Raw genomic sequence first — 16,128 nt, 5'->3', positions numbered from 1 at the left:
TGGAGTTTGGAAAGATGATTTCAGGAAGCAGGTGTGCCAAGCACATGGACACCCTCAAGAAAGCAAGGTCAATGTGATGTCAAGGTCAATGCATAACAAGTATGCATTTCCTCCCTTCTCCACAATCACTCAGGACCACAGGAGTCAAAGTGTTTTAATTCACTATGTGGCCACTGCACTGCACTTACTTGAATGTAACTTCATGAGCAAGGCTGCACAATGGCTGTTATCATCCAGGCAAACTTAGTCTCAACCCTTGGGAGCCTGGCACACTTCATCATCCCCCTGTGCATGGCAAGCAGTATCCTGGCTCTCTGCAGCTACAGGAGGTCCCTTTAAGAGACAGACCCCGCCTACTCCCACTCTTCAAATTCTATCATTTCTCTGTTCTCTTTCTCTCTCTTCTTTCTGCCCTCTCTCTCCCTCCCCTCTCCCCCTTCCTCCACTCCTCCTCCCATCCCCCCCAATAAAACTTCTTTCCCATGTAAGTTCTGCCCAATGGTGTGTTTGTCCCTTGCATGCCATGGGATCTGCCAAGGTCCCAAGCGCAGCATATTCTAACAATGGCACCACAAGATTTATGTGACTTTTTTAATAAGAATATCCATGGGCCTGAAGCTTCTCAAGCCAGAGATGAACGTCTTATACGTCTTTGCATCCATCCCCAGTGTGACAAGAGTGTCCTATGCATGGAACCACACTCTAATGGTTGTTGGTAAGCAGGGCTGTGGGGGACTGTAGACACCGAAGGCCTTATGTGTGTATCACAGAGCAGTGTTCTAGTCTCCGTTATTAACCACATAGGCCAACAGAATTTGTCAGTGTATTCGTTTAAGGAACTTTTTCCATTTGTCTACCCAGCAAATATAACTTTTTGTAGGTCAGGCTCACAATTACAGCATTAAAACAAGACAGCTGTGAGCGTGCCTGTGAAACCAAAAATACCCCAGCACTTGAAACTCAAATGTCAGGGGGAGCCTCAGACATGAGAATGCAAGCGAGGCCTCCGGAAACCGAATCTACTTCCCCAGGGCTGGACAGTTTTTTTCCTTCTGAGATGGCCTACTTCGGTCCTTTAACTTACTACTCTGAGTTTTATACCCACAACCTTTGAAAAAAATTACAACAATCAGGATTTTGTGAAAAACTCAGTGTTCCTCTCTTAAGCCTCCCTAACAGGTTTTCCAAATACCTGTCTTTTACAGAGCATGCTTTGTGGCATTCTCTTGAAGCTTCCTGACCCTGAAAGAGGTCTATGACAGAAGGATCTTGAATATCTACTTTCAGGAGACAGAAGAGGGAAAGTGAAATCAAAATAGAAGACAGGAACTGCAGTCAGGGACTGATGGCTTCTGTGTGTCACGTGAGCACCCATCCCCGGAGCTGGACAAGCTGGGCGGTGTGATGGTGCCATAAGAACAGGTGAGCGCGATTGCTCTCGCCCCGCCCCTCTGCTTCTTCGCCCCGCCCCTCTGCTGCTTCACGTTTACTCCAATGCACAAATGCACTGCTGACCGTGACGATGACCATTCTCCTACAAGGACATTGCAACTTAAAGTTCTTCTTTTCTGGAAACGGTTAGGTCCACTCTTCCTCTGGAAGAGATCCCACAAGGCAGGCTGCTGAAGAGATGCTGAGAGGTGTATGAGAACATTAGGTTGTGTCAAAACAGCCTCTCACTAAACGTGGGCTATGCTGGCATTCTGCAATACTTTGGCTGCCGTGACTGGGAATAGGAAGAAAGTTAAAGGACAATTTGATGATCTGTATCAAAAACTGTCATTGCAGCTGAGCCCCCCCCTCCTTGATCTAGAAAATACTGTATTGTAGAATTTAATCCCACATGTGTCGTGAGATGACACAAAGTTACAGTTACAATTATGCTTGAAATTTGAGCTAAAGAGGAGGGAGGGGGAGGGAGGGAGGGAGGGAAGGATGGAAGGAGGGAGGGAGGGAAGGAAGGCATGAAAGCAGGAAGGAAAAGAGGAAGGAAGGAAAGGAAAGAGAGGATGGGCAAAAGAGGGAAGGAGAGAAGGAAGAAGGAAAGCAGGGAGGGAAGGGAAAAGGAATAAAAGGAAGGGAGGGAGGGAGAGAGGGAGGGAGGGAGAAGACAGGAGAAGAGGGGAATACTGTTTAATAATTGTTCAACACTAGCATATTGGTTAAACAAATTATATTTTGACTTAATAGACTGCTATACAACCATTAAAATCATGCTATAAATTTCCATCCACTCACATGGGAACAGCAGTAGGACAGGAAGTGAGAAAAGGAGAAAACTAGTGTATACATGAACACGGTCTCTTTTCTAAACCTCAGTCTGTGCATGCACGCCATACACAGGAAGGAACCTACGAGCAGATCTCACAGAACACTAACAACAGCTGTCAACGGACCGAGGGAGCTGCAAGGAAGTAAATTCCCATTTCCTCTGCCTTCCTCCCATGTATTCGTTCATAATAAGAAATAAGCAACACAGCCTTAAATCTTGTCAAAGAGACAGGAAACCGCTCTGTTTCTCTGAGAGAAAGCCATTGTCCAGTGAGTTTATGCACGGAGCACTCCGCACTTTTCCGCCTCCTCAGTTCTGACCCTTGCTCCGTCTTCCTCCCTCTGCTCACCTGTGTCCTCCTCCACCCCTCTCTCTTGCCCTGGCTCCGAAGAAAGAAGAAAGGGAAGAGAAGCTACAATAGCCCAGAAATTTGGCTGAAAAGAGGTAATTAGAAAACTACTATCCTGGTTGAAATTGTCACTGACAGAAGCTAAGAAAAGTTTCTGGAGGTTAGCTGGTCAGAGTCCCAGGGAACGTTGTTGCTTGTTTGTATGTTTGTTTGTTTGAAGTCAAAATCTTTGGGTAAAATGTGGAATAAAATTTCCTAACAGTAGCCAGGCATGGAGGGTCTTTAATCCCAGCACTCAGGAGGCAGGATCTCTGTGAGTGAAAGGCCACCCTGCTCTTAGGCCAACCAGAGCCACATAGTAAGGTCCTGCCTAAAAACAAACAAACGAATGAATCTTTAAAATATAAAAAGAATTCATTAGTATTTAAATCCCAAGTTAATCTATACGTAAATCCTACTATCTTTACTTTTTAATCGAGGGCTGAGGAGGAGGGAAGGAGAATGAGGCAGAATGGAGAGGCAGAGAAAGGAAAGGAAAAACCTTATGCTTGCTGCATGGAACCAAGAAAATCCCCAACCTGATGCCCACCCGGGTCCAGATTCAGAAGTGTCTGCAGCTCGTTCTCTGAAAGTCTCCACAACAGCAGACACCCCTTAGAGCCAAGTTAACTTGGTTGACTTCATGGAGTAGGTGACATTACACATATGTTCACACAGGCTTTACTCTACCCTGTACATTTTTAAGTGCCTCAAAGAATCCCCGGAGGCATTTGGAAAGATTCTCTTTCAGACCTACCAGGTCCTCCTAGCTAAAGAGCCTGCTTCCCGGGACTATCTTAGAAAGTGAGAGAAACACTTCCTTTTATTTTTAACCCCTTGCCCCAATCCCACCACCGCAAAGCCCTGGAACCTCAGTCCACCGGCTATGGCATCGTGCATATCCATGGTGGAACTCCGTATGGTATGGTCAATTCATCACCACAAACAATATAGGTAACAAGTATCGATGGCAGTCATGATAGTGCTTGAGAAAAGGAATGTTCACGGCTAAGTCTTCTTTTGTATGTTAATACTCAATCCTGGAAAGAGCATTTTTAAGACCCTCCTTGGTGATGGTATTGAAATGTGGTTTAAAATAGCTTGTCCTTACAGCCATCTTCTAATGAACTAAATGAGTACAGCAAAGAATTTACCTGAATTATGCATGGGGTAGGCAATTTGCACTTCCTCTGCTCTGGGTCATTAATAACTACTTTTATTTTAACATGTCTAAGTTTGGGAGTCTTCCCCCACTTCTACAATAGAAGCTCAATAGATCTCATGCAATCGCAGTCTTAGGATGACCATGAAAAGGAGCGATTTTTGCATTTTCAGTTTTGAATCTTAAGATTTTCATCAAAAGAAGATGTTAATAAGTCTACCTTCCTAACCTTTCCTGCCCTGACCTCCTGAGCAAGAAATGTTAAAAATGTAGCATTCCCACAAGAAGGATAAAACTATTTCTCTCTCTCTCTCTCTCTCTCTCTCTCTCTCTCTCTCTCTCTCTCTCTCTCTCTCTCTCTCTCTCTCTCATTTAATCCTCTAAAATTCTTTTAATGTAATGGAAAAAAAGAGGGCATTTAAATGTCATAGAGGTGGGTTCTGAAAGTCTACAAAGAATTCTCAAGATTGACATTTTGCAGCTGGAAGTTTCCTTCAAGTGGCATTTACCGAGGGAATCGCTGATGTGCAACCTGATTTTACTAGGCAGGTGACTTCCCTTGGCCATCCTGACTGCAAGCAGCCCTGACATGGGTCCTCTTCTCTCGACATCTACAGTCCATATAATACATAGAACCAACACACCAAAAACAGTGGGGAGGGGAATGGAGGCGATTCATTCTTCAGTTGTGGGATGCCAGCTGCCAGTGCATCTGTTAGAGGGAAAGGGAGACAAAAGATGTGGATGCAGACCTTGTACGAAAGAGCTGGAAGAAGGGAAGAGTGCTGGAGTTGGGGGAGGATATGCTTATTGGATGGGAAGAATACACAGTGTGTTTGTAGGGCTGGGACTATTGAGCTTCCCAGAAGAATAAACAGCAATCCAACCACAGATTCGGAGTCCCTGTGCTAGGGATGTGGCTCAGCTGGTATATCAATTGCCTAGTGTACATGGGGCCTTTCACTCCATCCCCACTATTTCATGAACTAAGTGTGGTGAACAACATGGCTATAATCTCAGGACATGAGTGATGGAGACTGGAGGATCAGGAGCTCAAGGTCATCCTGGGTGTGGTTATGTGTACTTCCTAAAGTTTGAGGTCATGTGTCAAAACACAAGGTGAATAGTGCGTGAGTAACTAAATCTGAAGCTAACCTTGACCTCCACATGCACATAATAGACACACACATACATGTACACACAAACACAAACATGCATACACATATACACAACCACACAGGTAACATTATAATGATAGTAGAAGAATTAAGGGGGATTTTTTTGAGAATCCATGGAGTCTTTTTGAGGACCCACAAAGAGAAAAATCTTTGACTAGTCATCTTTCTTTTTTTCTATCAGACTTCCTTTTATTCAGTGAAGGAATTTATAAAATGTCTTTATAATGACTGCAGGGGGCTCAATAGCACTATGGTATCCCCATCCTTATTTTAATTGTGAAAATACAAGCAAGGTAAGTTAAGTAACCTGTCCAACATCCAACTACTTTGGAGATGTCATGGCCAGGATTTAACCTAAAAAACAACATCTCCATCATACCAATGCTGATTATCCCAAATGTATGTATTTATAACTTACATAAAACTTCCCATGATTTTGACAAACATATAGAATTTTTTGTGATGAGATGTCATTCATTGAGATCATGTTATAGCTGACTATATACCAATGCTGTTAACTTATGGAAAATGTTGTTTTATCTTTTAGTTATGTATATACATAAAGTTGCTAAATTTGCTTTCTGTGTATTCTATGTATTGAACTTTAGCAATGTACAACTATCCAACAAGCTATCAAGACAGTGCTTTTAATATTCTGAAGCTATGTGAATTTTAAAAGTTTTATTCTTAATCTGTAATAAGTGTCTGTATATACAGGTAATTCTCTGTTGACATATAGATAGGCATAGAAAAGTAATAAACATCAATTATTATATTTTAGGATTCAGTCTCATGAATATGATGGTCATTAAAAAATTGACTAGTCATCTTTCTGAAAGACTCCAAGGAGGATGGTTTTATTGTTTGGGTGTTGTATGGCGAGAGGAGGGGTAAACAGGGACCAGAAGATGGTTTTGGCATGAGCAGCTGGAGGATGGCTATCCAGATGGGGCTGATTTGGGTAGTGTTGGAGCACAGTCAAGTTTTGCCATATGAAAGGAGAGAACACTACCTGAGAAGAGGCAAGAGAGGGGAAAGCCTGAGGAAGGGATCCTGTGTGGTTTAACCCCAAGGAAGCACTGAGTCCACTCCTTCCACAGTATCCTAACAGAGGCCACACCCATAGATAATCCATCACCCACAAGTCACCAAGTAACTTCAAATTAAATACAAACACCACATTCAAGAGCAGCAAGCCACTGTGTTTCACCAGACTAGGACTGGAACAATGAACTTGACTGTGGAAGTGCAAACCAGGAGCTGAGTAGATCACTGGAGAGCTAATGAGTGCTGTTGGTGCTCCCTGCAGAGTAGACAGCGTTAAACAAAGGTTACTGAGTTATTTACCCCCAAACATTGCATAAAGACAATTACATATTTGGAAAAGGCATGTTTGGGGGAAACAGAAGGGATAATTAAGCTGAAGGCAGAGGCATCAGAATTTGATGACAACTCAGGGAAGAGGTTGATGGGAGAGGCACAGCAGGAAGCATCTGTGTCTACTTCATAGACATCCACATTATCTCTTTCCTTCTTCCTGTGACACAGTATAAATATTAATAAGACAATGGTAATGAAGGAAAACTGTAAAACAATATTAAATGTGGGAATCGTGAACTAGGAGCAAAGAACATACATTATGTACAATCCTCTGTAATAGAACACCGGGCTTACTGCAATAAACTCAACAGAAGAGAAGGGAGGGTTTTGACCATTGATAGTCAAAATAGGTGCTTGATAAGATAGAGACAGTCAGCATGGTTAGACACTGTATAATATATTCATGTACTGAAATACCACATGGAGAAAATACTCTAAAGGGTGGTGAGATGTCTCCATGGGTAAAAGCATTTGCCTGATGACCTGAGGTGCACCTCAGAACCCATGCAAAAAGATGGAAGGAGGCCATCCACCACTCAGGAGGCAGTGGAGGGCAGATCTCTGTGAGTTCAAGACCAACCTTAACATAGCCAATTCCAGGCCAGCTCACGTGTGTTTGTATGGAAACCAATGGTAAACACTGGGTGTCATACTCAATCACCCTCTACATTATTTTTTAAGACACGGTCTCTCTCTGAACCTGGAGCTTGTCAATTCAGCTACACTGGCTGGTCACCAAGCCTAGGGATCTTTGGGTCTCCACCTCTGTAGTTCAGGGACTACAGGTATGCACAGACATACCCAACCTTTTATGTGGTTATTGGAGATAAAACTTGGTTTCCACGTGTTTATGTGGCAAGCACTTTACCAAATGAACCATCTCCCCAGACCTCCAAAAGAAGATTTTTTAATAAGCAACTTCTCTTAACAAAACAAGAAGAGTATTAAATGCATGTCCATGTAATAAGCATGAAGCTTCTGTAGTGATGACTATCTGTCTTGTTCCTTTAAGATAAAAAGACTGTGTAAAAAGATTGGCAGTGTATAGACAGAACCCTGTTGTTACTCCAGAAGGGAGCTGGCCATGTGTTAACTTGGAAGAGCATGAGACAGGGCTACCTACTACCTTTAAAGAGACAAACACAGGGATGCAAGTATGTTAACAGTGCTTGGTTCAACTGGCAAACAGTGGAGAGGCTACCTTGAATGCCCTTCCAGGATAATGAGATTGACGATTGACGACTACCTTATATGCCATCCTAGAACATTCATTCAGTGGCTGATGGAAGCAGAGACAGACACCACAGATAAACACTGAACTGAACTGAACTCCTGGAACCCAGCTGCAGAGAGGGAGGAATGATGAGCAAAGGGGTCAAGACCGGGCTTGTGAAACCCACAGAAACTGCTGACCTGAACAAGGGAGAGCTCCTGGACCCCAGACTGATGGCTGAGAGGCCAGCAAGGGACAGATCCAGACCCCCTAAATTTGGGTGTCAGTGAGGAGGCCTCGGCAATCTATGGGGCCTTGGGTAGTAGATTAGTATTTATCCCTGGCATACAAATGGACTTTTGGAACCCATTCCACATAGAGGGATGCTCTCTCAGCCTGGACACATGGGGGAGGGTCTAGGTCCTGCCCCAGATGATATAACAGACTTTGGAGATCCCTCATGGAGGGCCTCACCCTCCCTGAGGAGGGGAGTAGGGATTGGGTGGGGGGTTGGGAGGATTGGTGAAGGTTGAGAACTGATGACCTAAAGTATAATCTGAAGGGAAGGATCCCTTAACATGTGAAGTTAATTTTTAAATTATCCCTTTTGCATTTGAATGAGAAATATTTTCTATGAATTTTTCATTGACATCGTGAGCTCAGCTTGCACACAAGTTCATAAAATCTCTCCCATCTCCAAAGAATAAATCCACAGTAACACTAATGAGTCCCTCTATACTAGTTCATACTTCCAATATCAGTCTCCACTTGTAGTACCACAAAAAGTGACAAGAAATGTCAGCTACTATTTTAAGCACATACCTTCTCATAATATCTATGACATTTTAAAGTGTGGTGATACTCTGTGTGCTTTCTTGAAATACTACATAGTTCTCTATCTCAGAAGAGCAACTAATCCACTAGAGAGGAAAACAAGATCACTATGGAAGAAAGTGATTTGGGGTCGGTGAGATAGCACAGTGGGAAAAGTCACTTGCAGCAGAGTCTTGCCAACCTGATTGGGTCCTGGGACCTACGGGGTGGAAGGAGAGAATCCACTTCTCCAGACTCTCCTTCCAACTTTACATGTGTCGTGCCTGCACCCACACAATCACACACGTAAATGAATATTAGAAATCACAATACACCCACCACTTCCTTTTTAGATAAATTGTACAGCAGGTACAGAATTAACTAACAGTTCCCTGGAATGTGCTGGGGAATTAAATTCTGATTTGCATCTTGACAAGCACCTCAGCACCCAATTCTGTTTATCTAGAACACATCTTGATAGTCAAACCTTGATCTGAAACCCAATGCCTCTCCTCATTTTCTAGCCATTTCCATTCCCCAAAGTGTCTCTGGACGTTGTCTCCATCCAGTGAAAGCCCTGCTCCTCATATCTGGATTGCCAAGGTTTGAAAAAGGATGCTCTCATGAGAGGAAATGACTCATAAACGGACTGCCCTGCACACTACTAAATAAAGCTGCACATTTTCCTCTTAGCCTTTACCTCTGTTGTAATATCTGCTTCAAGCTCATGTCTTGGAGAATAAGCCTCAACACATACTTTCTATTCATTTTGTAAAATAGTGGATCTCAGAAAAAATAAAGAAATCACCCAAGAATAATTCCTAACATTTGTAATGTCCCAGTTTCATATACATTATATCATGTAACCTCTCCAACTTCCCCTGAGACAACTGTGACCTGACCCCATCCTCCAGGGGAGGACTGTTGGACCCTAGAAGGTACTGACAGCAGGAGCAAGAGGTTTACTTGCCCTGGACTCTGATGAGTGAGTTCTAAACGTGAACTTGTGTCTCCACACTGAAACTATAAAATGGAATACGCTGCTATGAAGTCCCCAGTGCCTTAAGTCAGCAATATCAATAGGCAAGAGTCACAAGTCCTGACTACAGAGATAGTATACTCTGAGTGACAGATGGAGCCAACTGGCAGTATATGGCCAGAACAGTGACCCAGGGGAAAGGCTGTCCTTGGCGGAAAGTGAGTGGGAAAGGCCAGAGGAAGGTTGGTGTCTTCTCTTGTGAATCAGATCGCTTGCTCTGCAGGGCAAAGGAGTTTGAGAACAACTTCCTGGCAATGTGGTAGTTTTGAGAAGGTAGGAACTGCAGAGATAAATAGGTTCAACAAATTAGCGGTGATGCATGGGAGAGCAATGGATGCCAGAAGAAGGACACCACAAGGGAGCAGACACACACACTGTCACTTCCGAGTCAGTACTGAGTGCAGTTCCTGAATTCCAGCACCCATGCTCTTCCCACATACAGTCACGCCACAAATGCTGTGTTAGAAAGATGTTCTGACTATAGTTCAAACCATTCTTGAAGTGGAGGGCATGCAGTAGCGGTGGAGAATTCACGCCATCTCCTCCGGACAGAATTCCTATGGGCCACCGCTAAACACCAAACCAAGGTTAGGCTGAGTCAGACATGGGGTAGGCAAGGTTTCCATAACTCACCAATGAAGTGATTTGGTCCCAAGGCCAGCATCTCCTCTAGCAGGACAAGGCCACCTGGGGCCTGGAGGGGTGTCACGCTTCGTCCATCTATGAGGGAGCACTGCTGAAAGCCCGTGGCTGTGACCTTCCACAGCAAGATCAGTGAAGCGGTGGCGTCCTGCCGAATTCTGAAAACAAGAAACAGATCGACGCAAAGTCACTCTGGCTGAAACACACCTCAGAACCAATTCAGCAGGTCGGAGACGGAAATACAGATGCCCTGTACAGCCACACAAAGTGTCAAGAAAACAAAGGAATGGCTGTATAAGCAAGCGCCCACCTTATACACACTAAGGTAACCACACTTATCGGAAACATCCACCCTGCCCCCCACGAAGTGACTAGTCAGTACTGCATCTTTTGCAAATGATAAACAATAATAAAAGTCAGGTTGGGTTCTTTTACAGATAAATGTAAAATAAGATAAATCCTGCTTCAATTTATCATAGATGTATGCTGCAATCCAACCCATTCTTCCGAGCCAAGCTATCACAGTAAGCAGTGTGTCAGGTCTTTCTATCTTCCCAAGGCTTGCAGGATAAGATCCAGAAAATAGGAAGTCTTCTAAAGCCAGTGAACTCCTGCCAGCTCCCTCTCAGCTCCAGTTCCAGCATCTGTGTCCCTGCCACTCAGCACCCCAGCACCAACAAGCTACCTACATCTCTTCCCAGGATTTTACCTGGCCACCAAGCTTCACCTGCTGCCCATGGGAAGTATGCCCCTAGCCTATGCATCACCTCTGCTATGGGACCCCAGGCCCCCTTCTACAAAGCCAGCAGCTGCTTGTTCTCCTTGTACTTTAGAGGACCCAGTTCCTACATCCTTCGGTCAGCAGACCCCACATAGTTACTCCCTCAGCACAAGCTCCCCAGTTGTAGCTCAATAACATCTTGGTAAATGACTGGATTCACGAATAAGTGAAAGTACACTACCAGGGGCTAGCAACACCCATATATGAATCATACATGAATTTGGAGTGCCCACAGATCAGGTGCCATTCTCCTGTTGCTCAGCCTGGGTCATATTGTGGTTTCTGCCCACCCAAGAGAGGTCCAGGGAACATCAGATTTGTGGAGAAGGAAGAAAAGGAAAGCCCTGATTGAGGTTGGAGAGTAGGACTACTGAGAGAGGTTATGACAGTGGATGATGCGACCAACCCAAGAAAGAGCTAGAAGATGCCACTGTAAGAGCAGACACGTGAGGTACTTAGTAAAATAGTGAATTCATGTTTTTATCTCCAGGCAGCTCCCAACCTCCAGACTTGCAGCTGTGGGAGGTACTTTGAAACCCTAAACATGGGGTTCCCCCTGCTGGTAGAGCTGGGAGCAACCTCATGCTCCACCTTGGCCTATGAGGACCTTCCTCTAAGACCTTCGGTGCCTACCTAGGCTCTCCTTTGTCAGGGTGACCTCACTGCTTGGGTTGGTGGGGAGGTGGGGAGGTGTAGGGTTATTTTAATGAGGTCCCTCTGGTAGACATTGTCAGTGAGCTCTCTGTTGGGAACACCAGGCAGGTAAAGTTGGTCAGTACGCACGGGATAGGTGCATAGTAAGCCAAGGCATACAACGGAGAGAGCCAATCACAGAACTAGCTGGTCAAAGCCACATGTTTCTTGCCTTCTAAAGTCCCCTGGGGAACTGAGTGTGGGGGCTAGAGTAGGAAGGGTGACAGTTAATGGCAGTGTGTCTGAAGCAATCTGGGGCTGGCTCCTTCCAACTCCCAGCTGTGCACCCCAGGCAGATGCCAGCCTCCCGGTGTCTATGTAAATCACCCACACACCTCAGGTGGCTGCTCAGCCACAGCTGTTTCCTTTGTCTCTCTTCCATCTCCCAGGAGACAATGGGCAGTCTGTCACTAGACAGCTTACGTTTAGAACCAACTGGACGCTTTCCCTAGGCTGCTTGCTTTGAAAGAGAAAGTTGCAATGGGTAGATTTTCTAAGATTTGTAGTAAATTACACAATTGACTTTAAAGGTCCATTAAAATTTTTAGAAGCAGAAGTCATCTGGGAGATGAGGTGACGGACTCCAAATCTTTCCTAAGGCTTCTAGGCTTCTTCTGTCAGCTCTGACTTGCCTGACCCCATTGCCAACTGTACCTGTGCAGCTGGCCAGCTCCTAACCCTCCAACCCTGATCCTCCTTATTCTTGTTTCCCAAGTAGCATAGGCCAGGTTCCTGTATGGGGTTCATTCAAGATCCCCACTGGATTCGCCATTAACACCCAGATGAATGGTAGATACTGCCCAGCACATTGTGCATAGCATTGATCTTAACAGGTTTGATCCAAGGAAACTCTTACTTTACAGAGGTGTTCTGTGGCACTTCAAAGGACACAAGGCGGCCACCTGCAGAGTTATTGGAGCTGGCATTCCCACAAGCAACATCAGGGACCACCTGGAAGAAAGAAGACCCTTTACCCAGGAGGAAATACAACACAGTATTATCAAACATAACATAAAATCCACAAGCTGTGTCCCTTCTGTTTTTCTCAGTGATGACGCTGTCACCTGACCATGAAGGGGACACCTAGAACCTTAGAGACTCAAAAGGAAAGCACTGTCATTTTGTTTTATGGCATGTAGCTTTGCAGAAAGCAGTCTGCAAATGGACAGTATTGTTAGTTAACTGATAAATGGAAGCTTCGGTTAAGACAGCAGGGTATCACTGCGCCCTCTTCCTTGACAGTTAGCCACTGGTTCCTGCTCTGTGCTGATCCTAAAGGCACTAAATGATTAAAGGACAGAGGTACAGAGACTAGCTAACGGACTAGGCAAGGACTATCTAACAAGAGCTAGCTAACAAGAACTAGCTAAAGACTAGCTAACAAAGACTAGTTAACCAGGACTAGCTAAGGACTAGCAGAACCCTTATTGCCTAAGAATCAGCCTCCATACCTGCAAAGATACAGAGCCTTGGAATGGAGCTCTGTACTGACAGTGGGACAGTAGCCTTGTCTTTCCCTACACTCTTCCAGTGCTGGGAATTGATCCCACGGTGGTGCATAGGCAATTGCTATACCTATGAGCTATATTCCCCAACTAGAATTTTGGGTTTTGGTTTTTTTTTTTGGTTAATTTTGCTTTAGTTTTTTTTAAGGGTCTCACTATATAGCCCAGGCTAAGCACAAACTATGATCTTCCAGCCTCAACCTCCTAAGTGCAGGGATTACAAATGTATAATACCACATTCAACTTATATCTATAGCTTTAAAGACTTTATTTTTAGAAAAGAGATTTATTTATTCTTGTATATTATGTATCTGAGTACATATCTTCATGATAACTAGAAGATGGAATATGATTCCATGACAGATGGTTGTGAGCCACCATGTGGTTGATGGGAACTGAACTCAGGACCTCCAGAAGAACAGCTAGTGCTCTTAACTACTGAACCATCTCTCCAGACAGACTTTAGTGTGTGTGTGTGTGTGTGTGTGTGTGTGTGTGTGTGTGTGTGTGTGTGTGTGTAAGTACAGTGCCTGAAGAGACCAGGACCCCCAGAGCCGAAGTGGATCTGGGTGCCAGGAACTGAACTCAGGCCCTGTGGAAGAGCAGCAAGCATTCTCAACTGCTGATCCACCTCTGCAGCTCCCATAGCTACCTTTTTAACTTGCACTGTTGTGTATTATCAGTTCACGCAGATGGCCAGAAGTAACTGCAGAGACTCCGAACTGATCAACATGTAGAGAATAAGTACTGCTGGATGCTGGACAAAATATAAAGCATCCATTTCACCCCCTCTAAATGGCCCAGAGAACATTGAAGTAGAAGGGGCGGAAAGAATGTAAGAGCCAGAGGAAGGGGTGAAGGGAATGCTGACCTTCAGGTCCAACATGGCTACTGCACACTTGAACTCACAGTAGCTGTGATACATATACAAGGTCTGCACAGGATGGGGCCCATCAGCATCCTAACATGGGCTGGGGAAGGGAATCATGGGGTCCCATCCACCTGAAGATTTACACACAATTAATGATGGAGGGGAGTGGGACCGGCGTTTTGTTCAGTGGTGTAACTACTGGTACGGCACCCATGCTCCTATAAACAAACTCTCTGCCATCCTCTATTTAGGCAGCCATGACTAAGCTAACTGGGTCATGCACAAAAAAGACATGAAAGTAGATGGGAGGGGGAGTCTGCAGAGTTGGGATGATGAGGGGGATTATAGGAGGGGCCAAGAGAGAGTAATGGGGATGAATCTCACCAAAATACATTATGTAGATTGTGAAAATGCCATAACAAACTCATTATTATCTATAATTAACATATACTAACAAAGACATTTTTAAGGTAACTGTAGGATGTGATGGTGTAAGCCTGCAATCCCAGCACTTGGGAGTCTGAGGATGACCGAACAAACCTAAGGCTGGTCTAGGCCCTATAGTGAGTTCCAGATCAGACTGGACTATGTCTCAAGACCTCTACAGAAGAGGTGACAAAAACATGATAAGAATCAGTGGCTGGGGAGGACCAGAGTGAAATAGTGTCTTCTGAGACATGAAATTCACACTCGTGAATTCATGGCAATTGGGTCAACAGTGTGTGGTCCTTGATATGGCAGCCTTGTGTGACTGCCCCACATTGAACTAGCTCCCCAATTCCAAAGTTAATGCACAGAAATGTACATAGAGATCATTCCAGGAAATAATTCAATTCATTTTTAATTTTTGTTGAATCTCTTTTTGCTTGCAAATTCATCATATAATCTGGACTTGGGGGCCACATGCCCACCTGGGCAGCTTAATAAGTCAGAAGTCAGCCTGAGCAGCCTAGACCTTGTCTAAAATAAGGAAGGCCAGCAGGGTAGATTGGTGCTAGAATACTTACTTGCCAGACATCTGGAAAGTTCTGAGTTCAATCCCCAGTGCCGAAAAAGTCATGTATACCAGTAAATATAGATGTAAGGTTGCATACATGGTTTGCTCAGTGACTAACCTAAAGACCTTCTATTTTTATTGCTTCTATTAAAACCACTGAAATTGTTTTGACATTTCTGGTTTCTTCTGTGAAAAATAACATGGCATAGAATATTCTTACCTCTACTTGATCCCATTTCATTTCTACAACTTTCTGCCCTGTTTTTGGCTGCCAGGTTGGCAGTGTCACGGTTGCCTGGGAGCGGGGCAGGATTATGTCAGGCTCCTGGGTGGCGGGGACAGGCTGAAGCTGTCTGGGTGCCATGGACTCTGTCCATCCAGAGGCTGGAACACTGGGAAGTGGCTGTTCACAGTTAAGACCTTCATAGCCATCATTGCAAATGCAGAGATAGCTGTCGCTGCTGCTGCTGCTGCTGTCACTGCTACTGCTGCTGCTGCTGCTGCTGCTGCAGTTACCATGGTGACAAGGGTTGCTGGCACAAGGATCTGTAACAAACTGAAAAGAGACCATAAATGGGTCAATTATTCCCTCACAAGGAATGTGATGTTGCTGATAGGAAATTAGCTCCCTGGCTTACAGCTCTACTCTCTTAACACCATTGCTTGTGAGCCCACAATCCTTTGCTTCCCCAGGTCATCCCATCAGGACACTGACCGCAGATAACAGAAGCTTAGCAAGAGAAACATGATAAGGAACAGCCTAATCCAACCCTAAACCCTAAACCACACAGATTTCAGAAACACATCACTAAGTAGAATTTTTTTATAGACAAAAAGTTTAAAATAAGGCCCCTTATAAAGGGCTTTGACATCAGCTGCCAGTTGTGACAAACGTCTTCGAGGATCTAAATTAGAATCTTTTTCATACCCTAAACCTTTGTAAGATTTCTGAATGAGAAATGGTTGTCCAATTTCTGGCTTGCCTGTATCTCACCACTTCCTACTGATCTTTGGAGCAGATCTTTAAGATGGTGTCATTCAATTAATGTCTCCAGGACTGTCTATTGCTATGATAGACTTTGGCTGGAATGTCAGCTGAGCCTTGTGAAATTTTTGGTCACATCATTCTGCAGGGTCATCACAGAATAACTGGGTCTCAGTAACTGGCAAGAGTAAAGAGACAGTTCTGTGCTT

The 16,128-nt window shown here is 44.4% G+C and overlaps 1 protein-coding gene and 1 long non-coding RNA gene across 2 annotated transcripts in view; one reads left to right on the top strand and one right to left on the bottom strand.

Annotated features, from left to right (window-relative positions):
• Positions 1-16,128, bottom strand: part of Dner (delta/notch like EGF repeat containing) — a 304,752-nt gene that overhangs the window by 160,791 nt on the left and 127,833 nt on the right. Inside the window, exons 3-5 of the mRNA XM_040753181.1 lie at positions 15,155-15,490; positions 12,418-12,512; positions 10,079-10,245 (exon numbers count right to left, since the gene is read on the bottom strand). Of these exons, the coding sequence (XP_040609115.1) occupies positions 10,079-10,245; positions 12,418-12,512; positions 15,155-15,490 (598 nt within the window). The remainder of the gene's footprint in view (positions 1-10,078; positions 10,246-12,417; positions 12,513-15,154; positions 15,491-16,128) is intronic.
• On the top strand, positions 2,388-9,224 carry LOC121142769. Its single transcript, XR_005879864.1, has 2 exons — positions 2,388-2,716; positions 8,931-9,224. It is a non-coding gene; the product is annotated as an uncharacterized LOC121142769 (long non-coding RNA).

The sequence above is a fragment of the Mesocricetus auratus genome, unplaced genomic scaffold (genome assembly GCF_017639785.1).
Source record: "Mesocricetus auratus isolate SY011 unplaced genomic scaffold, BCM_Maur_2.0 Super-Scaffold_100010, whole genome shotgun sequence".
NCBI classification, from domain to species: domain Eukaryota; kingdom Metazoa; phylum Chordata; class Mammalia; order Rodentia; family Cricetidae; genus Mesocricetus; species Mesocricetus auratus.
The sequence above is the reverse complement of the archived record's forward strand: the minus strand, read 5'-3'. Positions and strand labels throughout refer to the sequence as shown.